The 26,957-nt window shown below is 41.3% G+C and overlaps 1 protein-coding gene across 3 annotated transcripts in view; it reads right to left on the reverse strand.

Moving 5' to 3' along the window:
- ZNF341 (zinc finger protein 341) overlaps nucleotides 1-26,957 on the reverse strand; it is a 71,079-nt gene that overhangs the window by 14,099 nt on the left and 30,023 nt on the right. The window contains exons 1-4 of one of the 3 annotated variants that reach the window (XM_027867030.1): nucleotides 19,745-19,841; nucleotides 7,913-8,023; nucleotides 4,738-4,925; nucleotides 1,852-2,013 (exon numbers count right to left, since the gene is read on the reverse strand). In XM_027867030.1, the coding sequence (XP_027722831.1) occupies nucleotides 1,852-2,013; nucleotides 4,738-4,925; nucleotides 7,913-8,023; nucleotides 19,745-19,775 (492 nt within the window). In that variant the 5' untranslated portion in view covers nucleotides 19,776-19,841. Of the gene's footprint in view, nucleotides 1-1,851; nucleotides 2,017-4,737; nucleotides 4,926-7,912; nucleotides 8,024-19,744; nucleotides 19,842-26,957 lie in introns of those variants that run through there. The other 2 variants (XM_027867029.1, XM_027867031.1) reach the window with 2 other exon arrangements.

Consider the following 26,957-nt stretch of genomic DNA (forward strand, 5'->3'; position numbering starts at 1 on the left):
GGAGACCATGAAATAAAACTGGACTTGTGCTCAGAACAGAAATGACCGTTTACTGCTTTCCCTTCAGACTAAAGCCCTGCTGTGAGTCCCACGGCTCCATCCTAGGACAGACGTGACTTCACAGCTCTAGGCCAGGCAACAACCATCTCTTTCACCAATGGCAGCCTTCGTGAAGGTCTGCAGCAGGGCCTTTACGCTATAACTGCTCGTTCATTTTATAGTGCCTGGTTTGTCATTTCTATGACCCTTCTTATGTTACATATACAGTAGAAAGGATGTGTTTGCTTCTTAGAATTTTCTAACTGCAAGTGCCATCTTTCCTCTTGGAATGCAAAGAAATTGATATTGCTTGGTAAAGAATATACACATGCACACCGACATTTATACACAGCTATGCTAATGCTAATAAGTGAGGCCTTTCCCCCTACATTAGGATCTTTGTGTATTAGAAGTTTATTGCCCTCTCGCTTAGAGAATCTAAATTAGCAAGTCTACGTGAAATCCCCAAGAGATAAAGCTCTAAGCACTCCACCAGAGGATCTTTAATTCACATTTGAGAGGACCACTCAAAGCCATCCTCTGGTGACGGATGGACTGGGCAATTTTGAGGCAGAACTCTCTGAGAAGTGTATGCCCATGTTAACTGGCTGCTCTTCCGAATATTCACATAGTTTTAATTGCTTCTTGGTTTCTTTTTCTTTCAGTCCTAAAAGCAGCCAAGAGAGTCTGAACCTATCTCCCCAATTATACCTTCAAAAATAAGTGTCTGCCTAGGCCCAAAGAGCCCCATAGCACCTGGGATCATCAGTAAGAGCCTTCATATCATCCTTATTAGCCAAGTTGGAATTGATGGGGGTCACTCCAATCCTATCATTCTTATCTTCCCCTCAACCAATTACAGTGCTCAAAATTCAGACATAATCTTGCTCCCCACTAATCACTGTCTTAGAATCCCTAAAATAAAGAGAATATTCCTGATACATATCACAGGAAGGGACTTTTTTTTTTTTTTCTGGCTAGGCAATGGGGTTAAGTGACTTGCCCAGGGTCACACAGCTAGTTAAGCGTTATGTGTTTGAGGCTGCATCTGAACTCAGGTCCTCCTGACTCCAGGGCCGGTGCTCTATCCACCGAGCCACCTAGCTGCCCCAACTTTTTTTTTTTAAACACAAAAGAAATTCTTGGAAGCCATAGTAGGAGCTGCCATACCATCACCCAATCTGGACGCAGATTTGGAGAACCCAGATTTTGTAGCACACCATTCCTGTGGCCTCAGTCAGCTGTGCGGAATATCCTTAAATAAGTCTCATTTGAAAACAATTCTTTGCCATAAGGGGTGGCTCTCCACGAATGGGAGACAGCAGCATACAGGGGAAATTTAGGCAATATAAAAACAACAGAGATTAGTAAAAAATTATTTTTAATTTATCGTATGTTTCTATTTGGGTACATAAATCTCATGTGGCTATTTTCTCCTTTTCCCTTTGCTACTATGGAAACTGGGTTGCCACATAATCACTCCTTTAGAGAGACCTTTGCTACCAAACATAAGCACTAAAATGGGGAAACTGATCAGTCACCTCATTTTAAAACACCTAAAACTCACACAAGGAGTTCAAATTGCTGCAGCAAGGGGCCCTAATTCAAGGATCTAGAGTCTGCCTGAATTAGAGGAGATCAGAATTGCTCACAAGGGAGAAAATAAGAATAAATCATTCCTTACTTTTCACCAAGATCTTTGAAAAATAGCGGGCAGCTTATAGGTTAGAAAGGGAATCAAGACAATAAACAAATTTAATCTTATGAAGAAGCTGTACTCCATTATCCTAATGTGGCACAAATTCTCCTTACCTGCACCGGGGGCTGCACAGGGGGCTGCACAGGGGGCATCGGCTGATCCAGTGATGTAAAGGCTGACATGGCTGACATGAGCACTTCATCGCTCACCAAAATGTTCCCTTGTACCAGGGTCTGGATCAGAGGGGATGGGGGCACTGTGATGTAGGTAGAGATCTGCTGCAGGGAACACACATGAGAACAGGATGTCACACAAGAAGGGATCTCCACCATTGGAAAGAACCCAACGCCCCCTCTCTGAATCCCTCTTCTCCTGACTCAGAATGATCACTTGGCAGCAAGAATTCCCCTGTTCAGAGACACTATCATCTAATAATAAAAATAACTGATTTTAGAAAGCATTTTAAAATTTGCAAAACCTCTTTATGTTGTTTCTTATGTACATATCCATGGTAAACTCTGGACTTTCATTTGCTTTCATATTGAGCAGATGGCACAGAAAGGTTTACTGAAAGCCAAGGGACATAGAGACCAAAAAAGGTTGGCAATGCCTCTACTATCTCCATTTTACAGATAAGAAAAGTGAGGCCCAGGGAAGTTAAGTGACTTACAAAGGGTCATACAGAAAGCAAATGTGGAATGTGAACCTTGATCATCCTGACTCCAGGACCAGCACTCTAACCACTTCATCACTAACAGCATATACTTTCCACAGACAAAATAAGAACAATACATGACAGGTGAGAGTCTTCAAGAGACAGGGTTACAAAGAACAGAACGACAGAACACAATTTAATCACTTCCCTCTTCGGTTTCACTAATCATTGCAAAAGGACCTCTCATCAACCCTGTACCTGAGGGAGATATTTATAATCCTCCAAAGACACTAATCTCTATTTTCAATAAAACAAAACAGAACAATAAACTATATTTAGACTCTAAGCAACAAATTATATTATTAATATACATTTATATATAATACACAATGTATATTAATACTCCATCACATACAGACTCAACTGTCCCTTCTTGAAGTCTGAGAAACTCCATTCTCTCAAAGGGAAGTAAAGATATAATTTATGACAATGAGAATAGTAATAGCTAGCATTTATACAGCCCCTGCCATGTGCCAGGCATTGTGCTAAGCACTTTATAAATATTATCTCATTTGATCCTCACAATAATCCTAAGAGGTAGGTGCTGCTATTACCCCCATTTTATATTTGAGGAAACTGAAGCAAACAGAGTTTAAGTGACCAGGGTCACACGGCTACTAAGTGTCCGAGGCCACATTTGAACTCAGGTCTTCCTGGCTCCAGGCTCAGCACTGTGTCCACAGTACCACCTAGCTGACCCTATATTTTTGCCATAGAGTCAAACACAAATCAGTTAACTTCCTCTACTGACAAAGAAAGCATGAGGCAGTTCTACTTATAAAACTGCCCTTGTCTGGGATCATAATCCACTCTCAGCTGAACTCTAACATTTGATCAGCAAACTCTGGGGAGTTTGTTCTTTGAACAAGGGGGAAAAAATTTAAAAGACACAATCATCTTTAATTGGGCTCAAAATACAAAGTTTTAAGGGGGAAGATGCTTGACCACAGATATAAGTTCTCTAAAATTCTCACGGAGCTGAAATCTTTCTCTGCAGCTTGCCAACCCAAATATAGTAATGTTACTACTGCAGTGAAAACCCAGAGGAGAAGCCAGGCTGAATGAGAGATAAAAATAACCAATCTAGTTTCATTGTTTTGGCTGAAAGAAAAAAAATGCAGGCAATTTCCTTCCCTTAGAATGTTTTGTAGACTAATTTTTCTTTTTAAATTCAAGGCCTCTCTATCTCACCCAGGTTGGAAGTATGGTGGTCACTCACAGGCCAATCCCTAGGCTAACTGACACAGAAACTTTGACCTGCTCCATTTTCAACCTGGGCTGCTTCATCCCTCCTTAGGCAGCCTGGTGGCCTTTCACTCCACAAGGAGCTCATCATATTGGTGTCAAAAGAAGTGAGAATACTCGATCAGCTCTAGCCCCACTGCAGCTCAGAACTCCCCAACTCAGGTGACCCACCAGCCTCAGCCTCCCCTTGTAGCTGGGAATTCTAATATATGGCATCACACACAGCACTAATGTTTGGGTTTTTTTATTTATTTTTTATTTTTTAGTTGGTCAAGTACAGTGAAACCAATCTAGAACACTGATTATGCTAAAAAAACAACACATCCACTTCTTGGTGGATCTCAGCAGTCCTCTTAAGGCAAAATTCTAAAACATGATCTACCTACAATATGAAGATGTAGTAAGTAGCCACTGTCATGGTTTTCATCTGTAATTAGCTTGTATTTCTAAAATATTAATCCAGAGAAATTAACTGCACACAACCTAGAAACTGTACTTGGGGAAAGGACATTGATATCAAGTCAGGGCCCTTGGAAATGCAAGTTAAAATTACTGATAACTGTCTTGGTATTAGAGTTGTTCCCTTAAACATGGAGGGCAGATTTTCTTGTATTCTTTCTAATTGGCACTCAGAAATACTTTTTTGCAAAAAAAAAAAAGCTCACAATTCTTTGATTATGATAAGAGATAGGAAATAGAACAGCATGTCCAAGGAATAACCTGGAGAAACCTTTCCTGAAATCTTTTCTTCCTATCTTCTAAGTACATCTGGATCCCCTTAGAAGGTCATCCAGAAATTTGCCAATGTATACGTAATATGTTTACATTTTTAGAATAGTGAATGGGAAGGGATTGCAGATGCCTGATCCCTTAAAAACTTTGCCAGTTAGCCCATCATTCTGAGAAGGGGCCCTCTCTCCTTTGTGGATCTCTTTCAAACCTTCTTGTGGGTTGTGCTGAGTCTTTCCATAGCTGCTGCCTCACCTTTCTATCTCCCCCAGCCCTAGTTCTAAAGAAGCCCCACATTCCTCAAGGTTACCTGGCGATTGGCTGGTGGAGCCTGCTGCACAGATGTGACGGAGGGTGCGTAGATACTATTGGTGGCCAGGGAGACAGCAGCCAGTGCAGGAGCGCTCCCCTGACACTGCTCCCGCTTGTGGGTCATGAATGCTGGTAATGAGTTGAATTGCTTTTTACACTTCCCACAGAGAAAGACATCTTCATCATCTATAAGTCAAATAGGGAGGGGGCAGTAACAGAAAGTAAGGGAAAGTAGGAAAAACCATATCAGAGAGAATGGCAGAAAAAAGAAGGACTAGAGCTAATATCTGATTTCAGAATGGCCGCCTGTTCCACTGCACACATCAATGAAGACATTTACTGAGCATAGCCAATACATGGAGTCCTATGCTAGGTGTTAAGGAATAAGAGAGTACCTGCCCTCAAGAAGCTTAAGATATATATGTGAGGGACTGTCTGATGTTGGCAGTTGCCAGTTGGGCGCTGTGGCAAGATTAGGGTAAGATCTGGGTATTTTGGAAGTCGAGGCAGGGGCTGTGGTAGGCGGAGTCGTGGTGGACTGGGATGGGCTGGGTACGGAGAAGCCCTGAGGCAGTGGGCAGTGCTATGTGAGATAAGCTGGGTGCAAGGAAGTAGCCAGAGCTTGTGCTCCTGTGGCAAGGGGCAATGCCACGTGGGAGTGGGACGGCAGAGGACTGAGTTCCCTTTGCTTAGTCCCCTCCCTATATGCAACATCAACCCCAGACGCCTCCATCTTGTGACCTTCCTGACTTCCTGGGTCCCTTTGTATAGCACTAACCCCAGACGCCTCCTCCCAGTATCTGAGTCTGACTTCCTAGGTCACGTACTCTGTCTATGCACTAATCCCAGACGCCTCCTTCCTGTATCCGGTCCTAGCCTCCTACGTCACTCCCTCTCCCTTGGTGTGCTAAACTCAGACAGCCCCTTCCGGTATCTGACCCTTCAATCATTGGCTAGTAAGCAGGCTGGGGAGGAGGGGCTAGTAGGAATTTAGGAACGAGCATGGTCAGATCACACTCTCTTTCTTGGCTCCTGCTCTGTTGCTCTGGCCTTGCTGCTTGGGCTTGCTGTGATGGCTTGCTGTGATGGCCTCTGAATAAAGCTCTGGTGTTGGCGCCTCCCGATGACTCGTCTCTGTGTGTTTATCTGGCTGAGTACCGAAGACTCGAGAGTGAGTATGACTCTGGCAGCCTGCTCCTTATAGGAGGAGAGGGTCGGCGCGGCCGACACAAGGTCGGTGCGGCCGGTACACATATATATATATACATATACACACACACATATATATGTAAATATATTATATATTTCAGTTCACATACATATGGAACTGAAAAGGATATAATGCAACAAATATTTATTAAGTGACTGCTGTGTGCAAGAGTACCTATTCTGGGCACTAAGGAGAGAAACAAAGTTTAGATAGGACATGGTCTCCACAATTAAAGAATATACATTCTAGTTACAAGGATTCTAAAACATAAAAACAGATTATATACAATATTAAATAAGTGTATTAGTGAGTTACAAAAACCAAAACGCCACAGGAAGTTTGTTATATTGTACCATAGGAGGCCCTGTGATATGTTATCCAGTGAGGGTTACAGGGACATATAAGATAAAGTCCCAGGTGAAACATTACAAAACTCATAGTCTAGTTGGGTAGATAAGATATGTGCACAGATGACTCTAATACAAAATAAAACATAGGTGCTGTAAGACAGGGATGAACAAAATGCTATGAGAGTTCATCAAACGGAGAGCTTACTTCTGGCTAGGACAACATAAAGTCAAATATCAAGACTTGACATCTGCAAGCAGTGTATTCAAGGCCACTGGTCTTGAAGTTCATCCAATCACAGTATTCTGAGCTAGACAGAGCCGTGGGGATCACATGATTTAGCTCCTTCATTTTATAATAAAGAAACTGAAGCAGGCGTGGGGTGGGGGTGGAGGTGGGGGATGACTTGCCCACATGGGTACGTAAGTAGCAAAGCCAGAATTTAAACCAGCATTCACAGAGACTGAAGTTTTGGCCTCAGCTGTCTCACTGACTCCCTTTCTGATATTTAGCAAGCCTTTTGTCCTTTCTGGGTTTTGGATTCCCTACGTGCAAGATGGAAAGAAGATGGAAAGAATGTCTGACCTGTCTGCATATCACAGGGGCCCCAGGAAACTGTTAATAAAGGGCTTTATGGGGTCTGTGAGTAGGACATTTTTAATATGCAATAGTAAAACTGTTGTTCAGTCCCTCTACACTGATTCTATTTTCTCAGCATTAAGTGATCCTGAAAGCCAGTATGGAATCTAAGTTTAAAACAAAAAACAAAAACAAAAACAACAACCTATAGGATGGGGAAGGACTGAAGAAAAGGGAAGAACCGGGAAGTGTGGAAGGAGAAAAGGATGAGAACCTGGCAGCATGGAGAAGGAAGTGGGGTCTCCTCTAGACAGGGGTGTGTAGACAGAGGAATTTTGTGAAGCACTACTAAAACATAACTCATCTCTTCTTTCTAGTCTGTCCTCCACATATCTGCTAAAATAGAATTGCTAAAGCACAAATCTGACCATAGCATTTTCCAACTCAAGAATCAGCAGTGGTTCCCTCTTGCCTTTAGGAAAAAAAACAAACTCTTCAGCTTAAAATTTAGACCACTCCAGAGTCAGACTCCAGCCTACCTTTCCAGGCTTTTTGGACACTACCACCCTTCACACACTCTCTAGGAAAACTAGGCCTCATTTCTATCTTCCATAGTTGGTGCTCCATTTTCACCTCCATTATTTTGCATGTGCTATCCACATGCCTGGCAAGCACTCCCTCCCCTATCTACCCCTTAGCATCTTTAGCTCCTTTCAAGGCTGAATTAAAATGCTGCCTCCTACAGTGAGCCTTTCCTGGTTCCCCTAACTGTCGGTGGTCTCTCCCTCCTCCAGTTATCTTTTACTTAAGTGTGTGGATATGCTGCTTCACCCAAGTGCATTAGCTCCTTGAGGGCAGGACCTGTTTTTCATTTTGTCTTTGTATCCCTAACCATCAGCATAGTTCCTGGCATAAAAGGTACTTAACAAACTGCTGAAATGAATTGCTCATTTAATTGAATTGTTACGAATATTTCTTTGGCTCATGTTCCCCCACCTGAAGAGCAGTTGATGCTAGGACCCGAGTAGAGACTTACCCAAGGACTGGATGGTGGTAGGTGTGTTGACACTTGGAGCAGTTGGGTCAGGGACTGCCCCTTGTCCATCCCATAGTGACTGAACTGCCAGGACAGTCTGGTTATCTATTCCTAAAGAGAAAAATACAGCCACATTAGAAACCACACACAGTCCACATGCTTTGACTCCCCCTGCTAAGCATATGCACCCCAAGAAGATCAGAGACATAAAGGAAGCTTCCATATATACCAAGAAATGGTTATTGCAACACTTTTTGTAGCAACAAAAGAACCGTAACCAAAACAGGCTAATGACTAAACAAATGGTGCACACAAATGGAATGGAACATTATACCATAAAAGATGATAGATGCTAAGAATGCAAGGAAATACTCATGCTAAATGGAGTGAGTAGAACCTGGAGAATAATTTATACAATAACAACTTCATAAAGAAAATATCTTTCGGAGCAGCTAGGTGGCGAAGTGGATAGAGCACCGGCCCTGAAGTCAGGAGGACCTGAGTTCAAATGCGGCCTCATACCAAACATTTGACACTTGCTAGCTGTGTGACCCTGGGCAAGTCACTTAACCCCAATTGCCTAAGCAAAAAAAAAAAAAATCTTTAAAAGTCTTAAGAAACGCTGATCGATGCACTGACCACAGAGACATGATGATGAAGCATGCTGCCTACCTCTTGACAGAGAAGTGATAGGCTCAAGATTCAAGTACATTTCTTGGACACACTCAATATGAGAATTTGTTTTGCTTGACTACATAGGTAAACTACATATCTCGGTTACTAGCGCTTTGTTTTTCTTTTTCTTTTTCTCCTTAATGAAGGGGGTGGGATCAAGGGAGGAATATGCATGGGGCAGCAAAAAAAGAAAAGACAGGAAAGAACTGTCCTTGGAGCATCTTTCTTTTTTTTTTTGAAATGCAGAAAAAGCTGGGTATGGCTGTGCAGGCCAAGAATTCCTGCAGCTGGGGAGGTTGAGGCTGCTTGAGCTCCAGAGCTCTGTGCTGCAGTAGGATGAAAGCTTATCGGGCATCCCACACTAAATTTGGCACTGATGTGGTGAGCCCACAGGAGCAGAGGGTCACCAGGCTGCCTACGGAGAGGTGAATTGGACCTGGCCCACTTCTAGCCTGGGCAAGATAGGGTAATGCAGTATCTCCCCCGCCTCCCATTCCCCAAGCAGGCCAGCTTTGAAAGCTATAGGGAAAATGTATACTTATAAAGAAAAGGAAGCTGTACAGAACAGAGTTTCGTGGTTCTGTGTATAACTCTCTTTCTGTTCTATTGTGTAGATAGAAATGCTCATTTTCTTTGGTATTTGTTAAATTCAGAATAAATTAAAAAAAAAAGAACAGAGGGAAATATGGAAAAAACATGAATTTATGCAAAATGAGGTAAGCAGAAAGGGGAAAATAATATATACAATAATTGCAATGTAAATTAAATGAACATTGTATTTATAATGATAAAACTTGGCCCCAGAGAAGGAGAAAATGTATCTGTCTCCCTTTGTTTCAGAAGTGAGGACCTATGGATGTGGAACAGTACACATATATTAGTTTGGCTGAAATGCTTCTTCTCCACCTCCATCTCTTTATTTTTTATTCTTTGTTATAAGGGATGGCTCCCTGGGAAGGGGCTGGAGTAGGGGAGGATTTTTTGGGAAATTAAAATTATATAAAAACAAAAGCTAGTAATAAAATGTTTTAAAAAAACAAACCATGCATAGCCAAGGCTTCCCAGGAGGAACAGCTGCTCCCCTACTAGCCACAGTACAAACCCTTGCCCAAGGCCCAGCATACACATCACACACGCCCTCAGGGCCTATGCTGCCAGGGTTTTATCTTTCTTGGATTCAGGACAGCTCTCTTCATTATGGATTGAGAGGGAACTACACAACTCTTTCCTTGTCTACCCACCTTTTTTCAAACTGCTGGGTGTGATTTAAATTTATGGTTAAGCTTTCTCTCAGACATCCAGTTTCCTCCTTGCCCACAGCTCAGGGACTGTACAGGTCTGAAGTTTCATCCAGCAAAACGCTTCTACAGAGTCTCAAAAACCTAAAGTCATCTCCCAGATGCCTGAAACTGGGCCAACACATCACCTCAGCTACAACTTATTCAGGTTGACTTCGCCAGCTTTGTCTCACTGGTCTAGTTTTAAAGCAAAAATCCTGAAGTTTAAGGTTCGTCCGAAGGCACTAAAACTGATAGGTGGACAGAAGTAGTTCTAGGTCTGAGAATCCACCATCTATGGCTCTCTTAAGCATGGCACCGTCACATATGGCATGAAATGTCAACCAGTGTCCTGGGGTGCAGTGGATCCAGAACCAGGCCTGCAGTCAGGAAGATTTGAGGTTCAAATCCAGACACAGATACTGACTAGCTCCGTGGCCAAGTCACTTCACCTCTATTTGCCTCAGTTTCCTCAACCATAAAATGGGGATAATAAATGCCACTATCTCCTAGGGTTGCTGTAAAGATCAAATAATACTTATAAAGTGCTCAACATAGTACTTGTCACATAGTGGATGTTATATAAATGCTTATTCTCTTCCCCTTCATGGTGCCACAGGTATTGATTCCATTCTACCTATGGCTATTTATCTGGATTATAACAGGCTAAAGTAGCACCTAGGCCAAGATTCTAGAGAGACTAGGGTGAATTCAGGCCTGAGCTGAAGGCTTGGTCCTCTTTAGGACAGGTATATGGTAGCTTTGATCAGTCAAGATTTGTTAAGCACCTAACCATATGCCAGGCTCTATGGGAGATACTAAGGATATATGTACTAAGAATGAAATAATCCCTACTCAAAAGGAGCTTATATTCTAATGGAGGAGATAAGTATACATAAATATAAGGCAATACAAATATTTACGCAAAGTTAAAAACAGGGGGATCAGAAAGGCTTCATACAGAATATGATGCAAAAGCAGCATCTTGAAAGAAGAGGACTGTATGGGGAGGAAGTAAGGAGTAAGTACATTCCAGGTATGGGGAGGATAGCCAGGGCAAAGGCACAGAGATGGGAAACAGAGAGTCAAAGGACATCCAGAAGACCAATCTGGCTATACTTCAGAGTGCTAGAAGGGAGAATAGTGTCCAGCGAGGCTGTAAGGAAAGGTTGAGGCCAGAATGCATAGAGCTTTAAAAGAGAAACAGAATAGTCTCTATTCTACCTAGAGGCAACAGGAAGCTACTGAGGTTGGTCAAGTCACAAGGGAACCACGTGGCCAGATCCACGCTTAAGGAAAATTATTTTGGCAGAATAGGTAGCACAGACTGGAGCTGTCAAGGATCTGAAGCAGAGAGACCAATTAGAAGGCTGTTGAGGTGATAAGGGCTTGAACCAAGGTGGTAACTGTATCAGCAGAGAAGGGCTCAAATGTGAACAATATTGGGAAGATAGGAACAGTGAAATCCGGCCACTGATCAGATATGTGGGGTGAGAGAGAGTGGAGGGTGCAGCATAATGCCAAGATTATGGACCTGGAAAACTGGAAAGATAAAAGAGAGAAGTTTGGAAGAAGAAGTGTAAGTGAAAAGATAATGAGCTGAATTTTGGACATGTTGAATTTAAAATATCTCTGGGATATTCAGTTTGGCAATTGCTGATATGGGATGAAGCTCAGTGGACAGACTGGGGACAGAATGTAGATCTGCATGGAGATGACAGTTAAACCCATAGGTTACCAAAAAAGAAGAGGGAGAGGGAAGAGAAGAAAGTGGAAACTGGACAGAACCTTTAGAATACCCATAGTGATGAGGATATGATATGGATGATGAGTCAGCAAAGGAAACAGAAGAAGCAATCAGACAGGTAGGAGAACCAGAAAAGTGGAGTGTCACAAAAACCCCAGAAGAAAGAACATCTAGGAGTGGGTGGGTCAACAGTGTCAAATGAAGCTGATGTGCCTTGGAACAGACCCCAACCCTTCTTAACAGCTACCTGCCTGCCTCTTCAACCACCAAAATCTGAGAATCAGAGTTAAACTCTGTTAAACAGTTGCCAACTGAACAAACTTCATAAGGAGGCAAGCTACTGGGCAACGGTCATTCACCTCAAGAATTTTGTTCTATTACTAATGCATTGTTGGTGGAGTTGTAAACTGATCCAAACATTCTGGAGAGCAATTTGGAACTATGCCCAAAGGGCTATAAAACTGTGCATACCCTTTGACCCAGCAATAGCACTTCTAGGTCTGTGTCCCAAAGAGATCATAAAAATGGGAAAGGATCCACATGTACAAAAATATTTATAGCAGCTCTTTTTGTGGTGGCAAAGAATTGGAAATGAAGAGGATGCCCATCCACTGGGGAATGGCTGAACAAGTTGTGGTATATGAATGTAATGGAATATTATTGTGCTATAAGAAATGATGAACAGGCTGACTTCAGAAAAACCTGATAAGACTTGTATGGTCTCATGCTGAGTGAAGTGAGCAGAATCAAGAGAACAATGTAACAGAAACACTATGCGATGATCAACTTTGATAGACTTAGCCCTTCTCAGCAATGCAGGATCTAAGACATCTCCAAATGTCTCATGATGGAAAATGCTATTCACATCCAGAGAAAGAACTATGGTGTTTGAATGCAGATGGAAGCATACTATTTGCTCTTTTATTTTTTCTTTCTTGTGGTTTTTCCCTTTTGTTCTGATTATTCTTTTACAACATGACTAATGTGAAAATATGTTTAATATGATCGTACATGTATATGCCTATATCAGATTGCATACCATCTTGGGAAAGGAGGAGGGGATGGAGGGGAGAAAATTTAGAACTCAAAATCTTACAAAAGTGAATGCTGAAAACTAAAAATAAATAAATTAATTTTTTAAAACTTTTAGAAAAAGAACTTTGCTCCATGTCAAATTACCATGAACAATACTCTCTAGCTCCATTTCCCCTATATAAAACTGGCATATACTACTTGACTGCCCAAGTACAAATTAGAAATTCAGAGGCTCCAAGGAGTCTGAAATTGTTTACAAAGAGTACATTCCAGGACTAGGCAGAAACTGACACTACAGGCCAAAGGAGAACTAAGGAAGGGAGGCCCAATGATATAGTAAAACATCAAATCTGAGGTTTCAAGTTTCTAAGGCCGAATTACCTTTGTACCAGCCCCGGACAAGTCACTCAGCTTCACCATCTGGAAAAATCAAGTTTATTCTAGAAATTAACTTGGAATTATACTAAGAAAGTGTCACGAATGTCCATATTCTTTGACTCAGAGATCCCATTACTAATCACATAATGCAAGGAGGCTAAAGACTAAAAGAAAGATCTCATAAACACCAAAATATTTACTGTGGTCCTTTTGGAGTAGCAAAAACTGCAAACATCTGCTAAACATACTGTGGTACACAAATGTAGTGGATATATACCTATATATACCCTATACCACGAGCTATATACCCTATACAACAAGAAACAATAACTATGAGGACTACTGGAAGAACTTTTATGAACTAATGCAAAGCAAAGTTAGCAGAACCACAAAAATAAGACACACAAGGACAACAATGTAAATGCAAAGAATGAAAAACAATTCAAAACCAAATGCTATGTAATTATAATGACCAAGCTTGGCAGAGGCAGGAAACTAGGAGTATAAAACACTGAACCCTGTGGGACTTAATTGATGGGTTCATTAGTTTAGCTCAACTGCTTTTTCCCTTTCTTTCTTTTTATTTTTTTGTTATAAGAGATGGCTTTCTGGTTGGGGAAAGAAGAAAAGATACATAATGAGTCAATGAAAGAATGAATGGAAAAGCATTAATTTAAGCACTTACTATGCGCCAAGCAAGCACTGTGCTAAGAGTTATGAGTTCAGATAGAAAAAGTGAGATAGCCGCTATGCTCAAGCACCTCACACTCTAAGGGGGAGATAATACATAAAAGAAAGAATTCTCTTTGAGAGCAGGGACTGTTTTAACTCTCTCTCTCCTTTTTGTTTTTTGTTTTTTTTTTGGTATCCCCATTGCTTTTGTATTTGATTGATTGATTACAGAATACTGCATCTAACATCAGACTTGGTGAATGTGTTGGCTAGTTTTATGGAACTTTTTTTTCTCTTTCTTTCTCTTTTTTTATTCTTTATTATAAGAGATGCTTCTCTGAGTGGAAGCTAAGGCAGAAATATAGTAGGAAATGTAAGTGATATAAAAACAGGATGTCAATAGAGAAAAAAATTTAAAGAGAGAAAAAAAATTCAATAAAACTAATCAAACACATCAACCAAGTCTGAAATTTATTAATAACTTACGAAGTGCCAGGCACTGTAAAAAGTGCTCAGGATAGAAAGATAACAACAGTTGTTGCCCTTAAGGAGCTCACAGACTAATGGGGGAAAGATGGTATATAATAAACTAGGTGTACTCAGAGTAGCTAGGAGATAATCTCAGAGGGAAGGCACTAAAGGCTAGAGGGAACAGGAAAGGTTTCTAACAGATGGTGGGATTTGAGCTGAGACTTGAAGGAAGCCAGGAATCAAAGTGGTAGAAGTGAGGATCACTCAACATGGGAGACAGTCAATGCAATAGCACAGAGATAAGAGAGAAGAACTTATTGGAGTGGCAAGGAACTATAAATCAATTACGGAATGGAGAAACAAATTGTGGTACATGACTGCAATGGAATTTTATTGTACCATAAGAAAAAATAAATATTAATACAGAGAAGCATGGGAAGACATATGAACTCATGTAAAGTTAAGTAAGAAGAACCAAGAAAACAAAATATACATTGACTAAGATAATTTAAACAGATGCAACACATGAAAAATTCCAAATACTGTATAATTATAATGATCAAGCCTAGTTCCCAATGAGAGGGAAGAAAATGTATCTTCCTACCTTGTCTAAAGTGGTGGTGGGATTATAGATAATGGGAAGACTTTTTACTTTAAGATATTGTGTTAGTTTTGCTGAACTGCCTCTTTTCTCTCTTTATTCTTTGTTACAAGAGATCTCTCTGGGAATGGGAGGGAGCAATATACTTGAAAATGAAATAAAAACAAAAGATAACAATTAAAAATTATAATAAAGAAAATTTCCGCTAGCACTTCTATTTATTCAGCAAATATATAGTGCTAAGTACTTACAGTTTACAGAGCCCTGCAATAGACCCCTAAGAGAGACAAGAATAAAGCTTATTGCATTGGAAAGGTATAAAACAAAGTATTGCAAAGGGGTGGGGAGGTCATTATTTATGATAAGAGAGAGGAATCAAGGAAAGCTTCCTAATGGAGAAGTTAGACTTTTTTTTTTTTGAGTAGTTGGATTTTAAAAGGATGCTTATGAAGCAGCTAGGTGGCTCAGTGGATAGAGCACTGGGCCTGGAGTCTGTAAGACCTGACTCCCACCTCAGATATTTACTAGCTTTGTGATTCTGAGCAAGTCACTTAACCTGTTTGCCTTAATCCACTGGAAAAGGAAATGGCAAACCACTCTAATACCTTTGCCAAGAAAACCCCATGAATAGTATTCATGTGATATGGTCCACAGGGTCACAAAGAATCAGGAATGACTGAACAAAATGTTTATCAACCAAAGAGGGAGAATGAAAACTTTCCAGATATCTGTACCACTACTAGTGTCTTTTCTCAAATGAAACTGCTCTCTCCATAGTCACTAATAATCTCTGGCCTTTTCTCAATCTTCATCCTTTTTGACTTTTCTGTAGCCTTTAACATATCCATCACCGTTACCTTGATACTCTCTTCTCTCTATGTTTCTGTTACAATTATTTTCTCCTGGTTCTCTTCCTACACGTTTCACCATTCCTTCTGTCTCCTTTGTTGGATCTTCGTCCAGAAGACACCCTTTAACAGTGAAGGTCCCTCAAGGCCCTGTTCTGGTCCCTCTTCTCTTCTCTCTTTATATTATTTCACTTGGTGAACTCATTAGCTCCCATAAATTCAATCATCTCTGTGCAGATGATCCTCAGATCTATTTCTTCAGCCTTAACCTCTTTCCTGACCTCCAGTCTTGCATGTCCAACTGCCTGTTAAACATCTCAAAATAGATATAGAGTAGATACCTTAAACTGAATATATCCAAAACTGAACTCATTCTTTTTCTATATCCAATACTCCCCTCTTTCTAAATTCTTTATTACTATCTGAAGTACCACCATCCAATCACTCCTGTTCAAAACTTAGGGCTCATCCACATTCTCTCACACCCCACATCCAATCAGCTGTCGTCTAGTCGTATCTACATTCAAAACATCTCTCATACATGCCCCCTTTTCTTCTCTGACATTTCTCCCACCACATCAAATGCCCTCATTACCTCAAGTTTGGACTATTGCAATAGCTTTCTGGTTGGTCTCTCTTGCCTCAACTCTCTTCCAGCTGCAGTCCATTCTCCACCCAGTTATCGAATTGATCTTCCTTAACTGCAAGTATGACCATGTCACCTACCTCTATTCAATAAACTCTTAAAGTAAAAAGTCTTCCCATTATCTATAATCCCACCACCACTTTAGACAAGGTAGGAAGATACATTTTCTTCCCTCTCATTGGGAACTAGGCTTGATCATTATAATTATTCAGTATTTGGAATTTTTCGTGTGTTGCATCTGTTTAAATTATCTTAGTCAATGTATATCTTGTTTTCTTGGTTCTCCTTACTTAACTTTACATGAGTTCATATGTCTTCCCATGCTTCTCTGTATTAATATTTATTTTTTCTTATGGTACAATAAAATTCCATTGCAGTCATGTACCACAATTTGTTTCTCCATTCCGTAATTGATTGTTTATAGTTCCTTGCCACTCCAATAATTTGATCCCCAGGATCAAATACAAAATCCTTCCATTTGGCTTTTAAAGCCTCTTATCACCTGGCCTCTTCCTACCATTCCAGTCATCTAACACCTTATTCCCTTCCATGTACTCTATGATCCAGTGACCCAGGCCTCCTTGCTATTCCTCACACAGGATGTCCTATCTCCAGACTGAGTATTTTCACTGATTATCTCCCATGACTAGAACTCTTTTCCTTTTCATTTCCTCCTCCAGACTTCCTTCAAGTTTCAGTTGAAGTCCCACCCTCTGCAAAAGGCTTTTCTAGTCCTCTTTAATCTTAGCACCTTCCCGTGGAGATTATCTCTAATTCATCTTGTACGTATTTAATTTGTATAAAATTGTTGGCATGTCGTCTTCACCATGAGACTGTGAGTGCCTTGAGAGCAAGGGCTGTCTTTTACCTTTCTTTGTATCCCTGTCACATGTGGTAGGCACCAAAATAATCAGATTGACTCTGTCTTTTTTATTGATCCTATTTACAGTCAATTAATTTTGTCCTGTAATTGCCTAAGTCATGATTCTCTGTCTCTAAAACTAGTTCAGAAATTCAGCTATCCTGTAAGGAATTAAGTTTAGAAACCCAGTTCTCTTGTTAATCACTGTTCTATTCTTGCATCAAGAAATGTTACCCTTGAAGGGGTCGGGTGGACACCAGGGAGTCTAGTCTAGCATCTTTACACCATCAAGCTATCCTTCAAGTATGCCTGGTTTGTTATCCAAAGAAGTCTGATTTGCTATCTTTGTCATCGCAGATGCAGCTGGGCTCAAACAACGAACATTCTTACTCACAGGAGGGAAGGAAGGGGTTGTTGCTAGCCCTCATTCCCAATTTCCATCCAATCATATTTTCTTCCATTTGTGATGCTAGGTTTCCTATTTTCTGTACTCCTCAAAACTATAAAAGAGAGCTGGCCCCCTCATTCAGGGTCTCAGCTTTCCTTAGGAAGTTGAGACCCTATTTATTGGTAAATTCGAGCTTTGCTAATAAATTCAACATACTCAGACCTTTTTGCCTCAGTTTACCTTTATTAAGTTACCTTTATTAAGATAGCACTTAATATATTTGTTGGCTTATTTTCCCTTTTTCTCACTCTCATTTTTATTATGCTTATTTGTGTGTACAATCATAGATTTTAAGATCTGGAAAAACCCTGTGAGATTATCTAATCGAACCAATTCACTTTACAGGTAAGGAAATCGAAGCCAATAAGAGGAGTCCAGAGTACAGGGTAGGACTCAGAGATAAAGATTCAGAACTAGAAGGGACCTCTGGGGCCATCTGGTCCAAGCCCCTCATTTTAAAGACAGAGACACTAAGGACTACAGAGATTAAGTAACTTTCCCAATAGTAGATAACAAATTTTCAGAGATGGGTTTTGACACCAGGTCCTCTGAGTCTACAGCTTCTACACCGCTTCCAAGGAAAACTAGGCTCAAATCTAAGCCCTAAGTACTTACGACCTATGACCTATTCGAACTTGGGCGAGTGACTTCCCATGTCTAGACTTCAGTTTTCTCATCTGAAAAATGAAGGGGTAGGCATATTAAAAATTGCTTCAAACTTCAAATAATTGGAAAAACAATGTTGAGGGTGGCAAACTGCCAAAGATAAGAAAAGATGTAAATAGTGATGTTGGAGAGCCTTCCAGAAAGCATACTGTTGGAGCTGCTTGGTCCAACTACTCTGGAAAACAATTTGGAATTTTAAAAAAAAATGTGAATAAAATGTCCATTACCTTTGACCCCAAAAATCGAACTGCAAAGCAAGGAGACAAAAGAGAGAAAGGTCTTTCTGTGATACTATTTTTCATGGTCACAAAGAAACACTGCTCATCAATAGGCCAAACAAATTACAGAGCAAGAATGGAAAGGAATATTGCTAACTGTAAAACACAAAGAATATGACTATTTCAGAGATGCCTGGGAAGACTCCTTTGAACTGATGCAGGATCAAATATACAGGACAACAATAATGGAAAAGGATAGGACAATAAAAAGGACACTTAGCATCCTTTCAAGTTAATGTAATGACCGTCTAGCCCGCAGAGGAACTAAGAAAACGCACTTCCCCGCCCCCTGCCGAAGGGAGGGGAGTAGAGGTGTGGCTGCTGCATACACTGTCAGGCCCCTTCCATGTGTTGCTTAGTCTTGCGGAGCAGCTTACTTTTCCTTTCTCAGTCTTTGTGCACGGAAGCCTAAGTAGGAGAGGAGTTCGAAGTCTATTCATAAATGAAATAAAGGGCATCGATTAAAGTTAATTTCTTTCTTACGTGTGTGTGCATGCGTGTGCGTGTGTCTGTGTGCATGCGCGCGCGCGTGTGCGCGCAATGATCTGGAAGGTCCTTTCCAGGTGCTCTAGTCACACGGACAGCAAGGGGAGGGGAGATTCAGGGCCAGGTCGGCGGCTGCCCCCCACGCCCCCGCTCCCTCCCCCCCCAGTTAGAGTGTGACCTCCCCAAGGGCAAGGCCTGCGCCCATCCATCTTTGTGCGCACTAAGGCCGGTATCCAGACCGACACGATGGGGGTCAGGGGTGTCGGAAGCCCCCGAGGCCTGGCCAGCCTAGCGACCTGGATGCAGGGGGCGGCCCCCGGAGCCCGGACGAGGCCGGCCTTTCTCAGCCGCTCGGTGCACTCTGCGCCGGTATGGCTAGGCATGGCGACCGGGGCCTCTCGGCCCGCCCCTCCCAGGCCAGGGCCTGCGGGCCGGCCGCAGACCTCCTCCCACTCTCCCCGCGCGCGAGGCCCCTTGTCGTGGCTGTTCCAGGCACCCGGCCCCGCCGCCCCCGCTCCTAGGGCATCCTGGCCCCAGCCCTCGCGGCGGCGGCAGCGAGGCTGCTGGGGCTGATGGCGGCAGCGGCGCGGAGGGAGGGGCGGCGCGCGGCGCGGAACAGCCACCCCCGCCCGCCGCTCCCCGGGGCCGCGCGCCGCCCCTCCGCGCCCTGCAGCCACCGCCGCAGCCCGCGCGCTCGCCCGCCCGCCGGCCGCCACAGCCCACGCAGCGCCGCGCCGCTCACCTTCCAGCGCCTCGAAGATTGTCTGCGCCATCTTGGAGCCGCCGCCGAGGACTCGGGGCTAGACGAGCATTGTGGGAGCGGCGGCGGTGGCGGCGGCGGCTGTCGGGAGGACAATGGCGGCAGCAGAGGGCAGAACGACGGCGGGCAGAGGCTCCGGGGCGCGAAGGCTAGGCCCGCGGGCGGCAGGGGGCGCCCCCGAGGCGCTGCTCCCACGGACTTGGCACCCCGCTCCCGCCGGCCCCCCTTACGGACACCCTGCCACTCTTCCCCGGGGTCTGCCCTCCCCCCTTACAACCCACCCCTGCAGCACACTCACCCACTGGGGCTCACCCCCCCACCCAAACACTTCCCTCCTTAATCCCCCCAGCACACTCCCAGTGGGGTTCACTTCTCCATACACTTTACTTCTTATCCCCACCTGGTCCAATACACACTTTCCCACTGGGGTCCACCTTCGCCCATGATGTCCATACCCTCACACACACTCCCGTACTGCCGGCCAACACCCCACACACTCTCCTCTAGTGGGGTCCACACCCTCACACAACCCCTTTGGCACATACTCCTGTATCCAAATAAGCTCATAGATACATGCACACACCCTTAACTAGAGTACATTTCTACACCCCGCCTTTGAAACATACCTATATCCAAATGCCCACTCTTCCCTGCCAACACATACTCTACCCTACCTAGGTTCCACCTACACACACCACCCTAGACACACCCATGAACGCACTCCGTATTCAATTGCAGCCCCATCCCTAACACACCCATATCCAGATACATTCCCTCCATAAGCCCTCTCATCTCGAGTCCACCTCCCACATACATGCTATCCTTATACAAACATACCACATGCCTAACATACACCTATCCTACCCTTCTCTAACATGTACCATCTCTGTTACACAAACCCTTTTCTGTTCATGTGTTGTGCAGTCCCGAATACATGATCCTATCCCTCCTATATACTCCCCTTTCACATTTTCCCTTTTTCCCTTTTCTTGCACCCCTTCCTCAACACACAGGCTTATCTCATCCCTGACCTCCATACCTCCTCCTTGCTTTTTGATCATCTCTGCCCTGTTCCACATATCCCCTGAATTGAAACCCCATTAAAGCCAACCCCTTGATGACTCTTAAGACAATTTTAAAATCTTCCACACACATCTGACATCCCAAACTTTAACCCCTCCCCAATCATATCATCCCACTGACTTTAGAGATACATATACATACATAAATATATATAAATACTTGTGTGTGCACACATATATACATATGCACACATGAATACACTCATCAACACAGATACACTCTTCCCTGAGAACGTTTCTCTTTTACACACATCTGCCTTGATATTTTGCCCACCCCTTCCAGTATCACAAAAAACTCCTGTTCCCTCAGACCTCCCTTCCAGAATTTGATGCCTCCTTTCCCTAAATAATCCCAGAAACCCTAAGGATAATACTCCCTTTGGCAATAATCTGATTCTACCACCCACCCTGGGAAGCCTATATAAGTAGGTCCTTTACTGCAGAATATTCACAATCAGGATCAAGTTCATAGATAATCCCTGCTTCTTTGCTTTCATGGAGCCACCTGCTGGCCCTTGAAAGAAAAAATTGTAGGATGAGTCGGTGCTGACAGAGACAGGAAGAGAGATGCCCAGAAAATTGAGGCCCTGGTGCTAATGTTACTCTTCTTTTGATTCAGAACTACCATTTAACCTAAACCTTTTCCTAGTCCAAAGCGCAGTAGTCTTCAGCAAATTTAAAAGTCTGATTTCCCTAGGCCAGATCTTCCTTCCTACCCTAGGCCTCAGAACATTTAAGATGCTTAAGTCAAGAGTCTATCAGCAACCATCAGGTCCTTCTAAAGAGGACCCTGTGGCCACACCAAGGTTGCTCTGCCTGTTCTTCCAGCTGTTGACATATTTTCCCATCTTTTCCCTTTTTCTCTGTCTTTTTAATTCAAAGATCCCTGATTTCATGTGACCATTTCCTCCACCGATGGAGGTCATAACCTATCTGTGATTGTGTACTAGATAGTATTCCAAAGTTGCTGTGCCCAAAAAGTTAATCATCCTGTAGTCAAACTTGCTGATGAGTTTTACAGAATTAGTCACCATAATATCAGGTTTGGGGATCTCCCGGCAGCCATCATCTCCTACATCTTGGTCTTATTGGGATTTCCACAGATTCCCCCAGGCTTTCAGGTCCAGTCTGAGAATCTCTTCTACCCACCTAGCCTAATTACTGAAGAAGGCAGGTTAGAGATAAATGGAGCTTTCTACCAGTAAAACTTTTATGAGGGGAGAAGTAGAAGGAAACGAGGCAGTATTGAGTTAAGGCCACAAAGTTACAACCTCGTGCAATTGTCTCATTTTGTTCTTTTCATTTGGTTTTGAATCCTGTCTTTATGACACCTGTCCCCCACCCACCTCCCATGTGCCTTAACAAGCTATTTCCTCATACTCCTGGGACATTCAGGGCTGTGTTCATTGATTGACCTACTCAGGTGTCTTAGGTTGGAACTCAGCAAGTTATTTCTCCAGAGGTACAGTTTAGGAGGACCTTAGGGTGCTAGAGAACTGCATCGGCTATTGTTTCAACCACTCGCACAGGTTTTGAGTTTAGGGTGTGGATATGGAATTTCCCCAATTCTACAACATTCCCTTTCTGTGTCTCCCTTCTCCCATCTCTTCATGGCCTTTCAATACCATATCCTCTTCTTTCCCTCCACTCTACATCTTTGTGCTAGAGGTGATAAATTAGGCTAATCAAGAAAAGCTGAGAGAAGACTGTTAAGCTTTCAAAGGAATATTTTATAGAGCTAGAAAAATAATTAATGCAAAAGATTGAAAGGTCAAAAATCTAAAGGGAAAAAGTGGAAAGGGAAGGAGCCAGAAGTATCAGATCTCAAACTGTACTACAAAGCAGTAATCATTAAGACAATTTAACAATTGATTAAAAAAACAGCTCAATCAGTGGAACAGATTAGGTACATCATATATAGAAATGAACAGTGGCATAATTTTGATAAACCCAAAGACCCAAGTTACTGAGGGAAGAATTCACTATTTGACAAAAACTGTTGAGAAAACTGTATAGCAGTCAGGCAGAAATTAGACCAACTCCTCGTGTCATATACCAAAATAAGCTCCAAATAAATGACCTAGAGATAAAAAATCATAAATTAGGGAAGCAAGGAAGAAATTACCTTTCAAATTTATGAACGCAGAAGAGTTCATGATTAAACGAGATAAGAAGGATCACACAAGATAAAAAGGACAATTTTGATTATATAAAATTTAAAAGATTTCACACAAATCATAGTTAAAATCAGAAGGGAAACAGGTAAATTGGGGGTGGTTAATTTTGTTGCATCTCATATGCAGCGTATGTAAGAAACTGATTCAAATTTATAAGACTTAAGAGAGATTCTTTAGTAGATAACTAGTAAAAAGGATGCAAACAGGCAGTTTTCAAAGGAATAAATTTAACCTAACATTCAACCTTGAAAAATGCTTTAAATCACTAGTAATTAGAGAAATGCAAATTAAGGCAACTTTAAAGTTCCACCTTATACTCATCAGACTGGCAAAGATGGCAAAAGAGGAAAATAACAAATGTTGGAGGGGTCGCAGGGAAGCCGGCACATCAATGCATTGTTGATGGAGCTATGAACTAATTGGTCCAGCCATTCTGGAAAGCAATTTAGAACTATGTCCAAAAGTTAATAAACTGTGCATACATTTTGATCCAATGATACCACTACTAGACCTTTCTTTTTACTTTGTATATACAAAAAAAAGGTACAAAAGTATATTAGCCGACATTTACGTAGCATTTTTAAGGTTTGCAAAGTGCTTTACAAATATCTCATTTTATCACAACAATAGTGAGAGGCAGGTGTCATTATCATCTCCATTTTACAGATGAGGAAACTGAGACAGATGTTAGGTAATTTGGCCAGGGTCACATAATTGGTGAGTATGAGGCAAGACTTGAATTCAGGACTTCCTGACTCTTTTCAATGCTCACCTTTTATGCCATACTGCCTAACCCTTATTAAAATATTTATAAAAATTCTTTTCATAGTAGCCAAAAATTGGAAATTAAGAGGAATCTCCCCTCTTGGGAAATGGCTAAACAAATTACGGCATGGGAATGTAATGGAATATTATTATGCCATATGAAATGACAAAATGTACAGTTTCATAGGAAATTGTAAGACCTTATGAACCATATAATTGATATAATATTGCTTGCCTTTTCAATGACTGGGGGAGAGTTTGGAGTTCAAAATTTTAAAAAAATGAACATTAAAAATAAATAAGACTTTATGAACAGAATCAAAAAGAAGTGACCAGAATTAAGAGAGCAATTTGTGCAAACAACATTAAAGAGAAAAAGAAACTTTGAAAGACTTTAGAACTCTGATCACTAAATACAATGATAACCCATGAGTCCAAAACACTTAAGATGCAACATGATACTGACTTCCTGCCAGAAAGGTGATGATCTTAAAATACAGAGAGAGTTATATATTTTTGGGTGTGATGAATGTGAGAATTTGTTTTCTGGACTATACTACATGTGTTTATAATGAGAGTTTAGTTTTTTATTTTTTTTTAATTATTAAATTGTAGGGATAGTAAGAGGGGGAATTATAAATATAAAAATAAAATTCTTTTAAATGAATATCACAGTCGGAGTGGCAGGTAGGGGAGAATGCTAGAAAGAACAGCTGAATGGAAAATGGATATTAGAATCACAAGCATCATAATTGTCACCTGGTTTGGGTTTTGGAAATCCAAGATGGAAGGAAAAGGGTAGTTGAATATATGGTCAGATTTAGCCAAACATTAATCCAGTAGATCCATATCCATTAGGATGCAACATCACAGTATCTCGACCTTTATGCTACACATTATATCTCAAAGGTAGCCAGATTCTCCTTTAATTGACCAAATGGTTCTTCATAAACACGGTCCAACTTATTTTTTAAAAAATTAAATGTTTTTCAGCTCTGAGATACCACATCACACCTATCAGATTGGTCAACGTGACAAAACAGGAAAATGATGAATGTTGGAGAAGATGTGGGAAAATTGGAACATTAATGCATTGTTGGTGGAGTTGTGAAATGATCCAGCCATTTTGGAGAGCAATTTGGAACTGTGCCCAAAGGGCTATAAAAATGTGCATACCCTTTAACCCAGCAATAGTACTTCTAGGGCTATATCCCAAAGAGATCGTACAAATGGGAAAAGGACCCACATGTACAAAAATATTCATAGCAGCTCTTTTTGTGGTGGCAAAGAATTGGAAATTGACAGAATGCCCATCAGCTGGGGAATGGCTGAGCAAGTTGTGGTATATGAATGTGATGGAATACTATTATTACTGAAGAAATGATGAGCAGGCAGACTTCAGAAAAACCTGGAAAGACTTGTATGGTCTGATGCTGAGTGAAGTGAGCAGAACCAAGAGAACGCTGTACACAATAACAGCCACATTGTGTGATGACTAATGTTGAGAAACTTAACCCTTCCCGGCAATACAAGGATCTAAGACATCTCCAAAGGCCTTGTGATGGAAAATGCTATCCACCTCCAAAGAAAGAACTATGGACGTTGAATTGCTGTTTTTTTTTCTTTCTTCTCTTCTGTTGAGTTTTGTTTTCTCTTTCTGATGGTTCCTCCTATTGGTTTTACTTTTTACTTACAACATCACTAATGTGAAAATATGTTTAATATGAACGTGGATGTATACCCTATATCAGATTGTGTGCTGTCTTGGGGAGGGTGGTAGGGAGGAAGAGGGAGAAAAATTTTAAACTCAAAAGCATATGGAAGTGATTATTGATAAATCAAAATAAATTAATAAAAAAATTAAATGTTTTTATTGATGTATTTTTTTACATCATTGTAGTTTCCCTCAATATCCCCACTCCCTCCCCTCCTGGAGAGCCATCCCATACTCTTTTTCTTAAATTTATACCATTCTGGAACAGAGGGGTCAAATTCATAGCCCATGGACCTCAAAAGGGCTGAAACCAGATTAAAATGTAATTTGAAATATTTAACAAAATAAAAATACAATACAACGCAGATAATTTAATGTGTAGTTTTCTAAGTCAATATGTAGTACAGAGGGTTCATTTCTACTTGAGTTTGATACCACTGTTCTGAATACTGTAACTCTGAGGGAGCTCTGGCTACCTGGCAGTAATATTTTTAATAGGCTTTTATTTTTTTCAATTATATATAAAAACAATTTTAAACATTCATTTTAAAAAATCTGAGTTCCAAATTATCTTCCTCCCTCCATGTCAGTAAGCAATTTTATATCATTTATGTATGTGTAAATCATGTAGAACATATTTCCATATTAGTCTTGTTATGAAAGAAGAAACAGACCAGAAGGAAAAAACCATGAAAAAAATAAAGTGAGAATAGTGTGCTTCAATATGCATCTAGATTCTATTAGTTCTTTCCCTGGAGGTAGATGTATTTTCCATTATGAGTCCTTTGGAATTGTCTTGGATCATTGTATTGCTAAGAAGAGCTAAGTCGTTCATAGTTGATCATTGCACAATGTTGCTGATATTGTGTACAATGCTGACAGCATTGTGTACAATGTTCTCATTCTGTTAGTAATATTTGGTAAGATATGTTACTGCTAATAGATGTATATAAACAAAGGACAGTGATAATGAGCACTAGAAGTTGCGGTGACTCTCCTCCCCAACTTATAGGGGAAAAAATATAGCTTCTTTAACTCAAATATATACATATAGATTTTAATAAAGACAAACTAATTCACACAAAAACCGAACACAGTGATGATTTCCACAGGTCACTCAGTCTTGATAACATTTCAACTGGAAAACCAGATAACATTTCACAAAATCAGTCTCATCTGTTAATGAAAGTAGAGGTGAACAACCATAATCAGGTCAACAGCTTCAGAAGTATCCCTGCCATAGGTTCTTTTGGACTAGTCTAACTGCCTTCATAGTAGAGGTAAGGTGCCAATCCCAGTGTGTCCTCTATTAATTATTAGAGCTGATTCTCTTCCTGTGCCTTATGCTTCTGCCTTTATAGTTCATTTCTCCTGACAGGTTTCTCAATCATCTCCACTGATTGTTTAGATGGGCTTGGCTTTCAAAGCCTATCAATAAGCAAAGATGGCTGTCACAA

This window comes from Vombatus ursinus, unplaced genomic scaffold (genome assembly GCF_900497805.2).
Source record: "Vombatus ursinus unplaced genomic scaffold, bare-nosed wombat genome assembly UNPS02014785.1, whole genome shotgun sequence".
NCBI classification, from domain to species: domain Eukaryota; kingdom Metazoa; phylum Chordata; class Mammalia; order Diprotodontia; family Vombatidae; genus Vombatus; species Vombatus ursinus.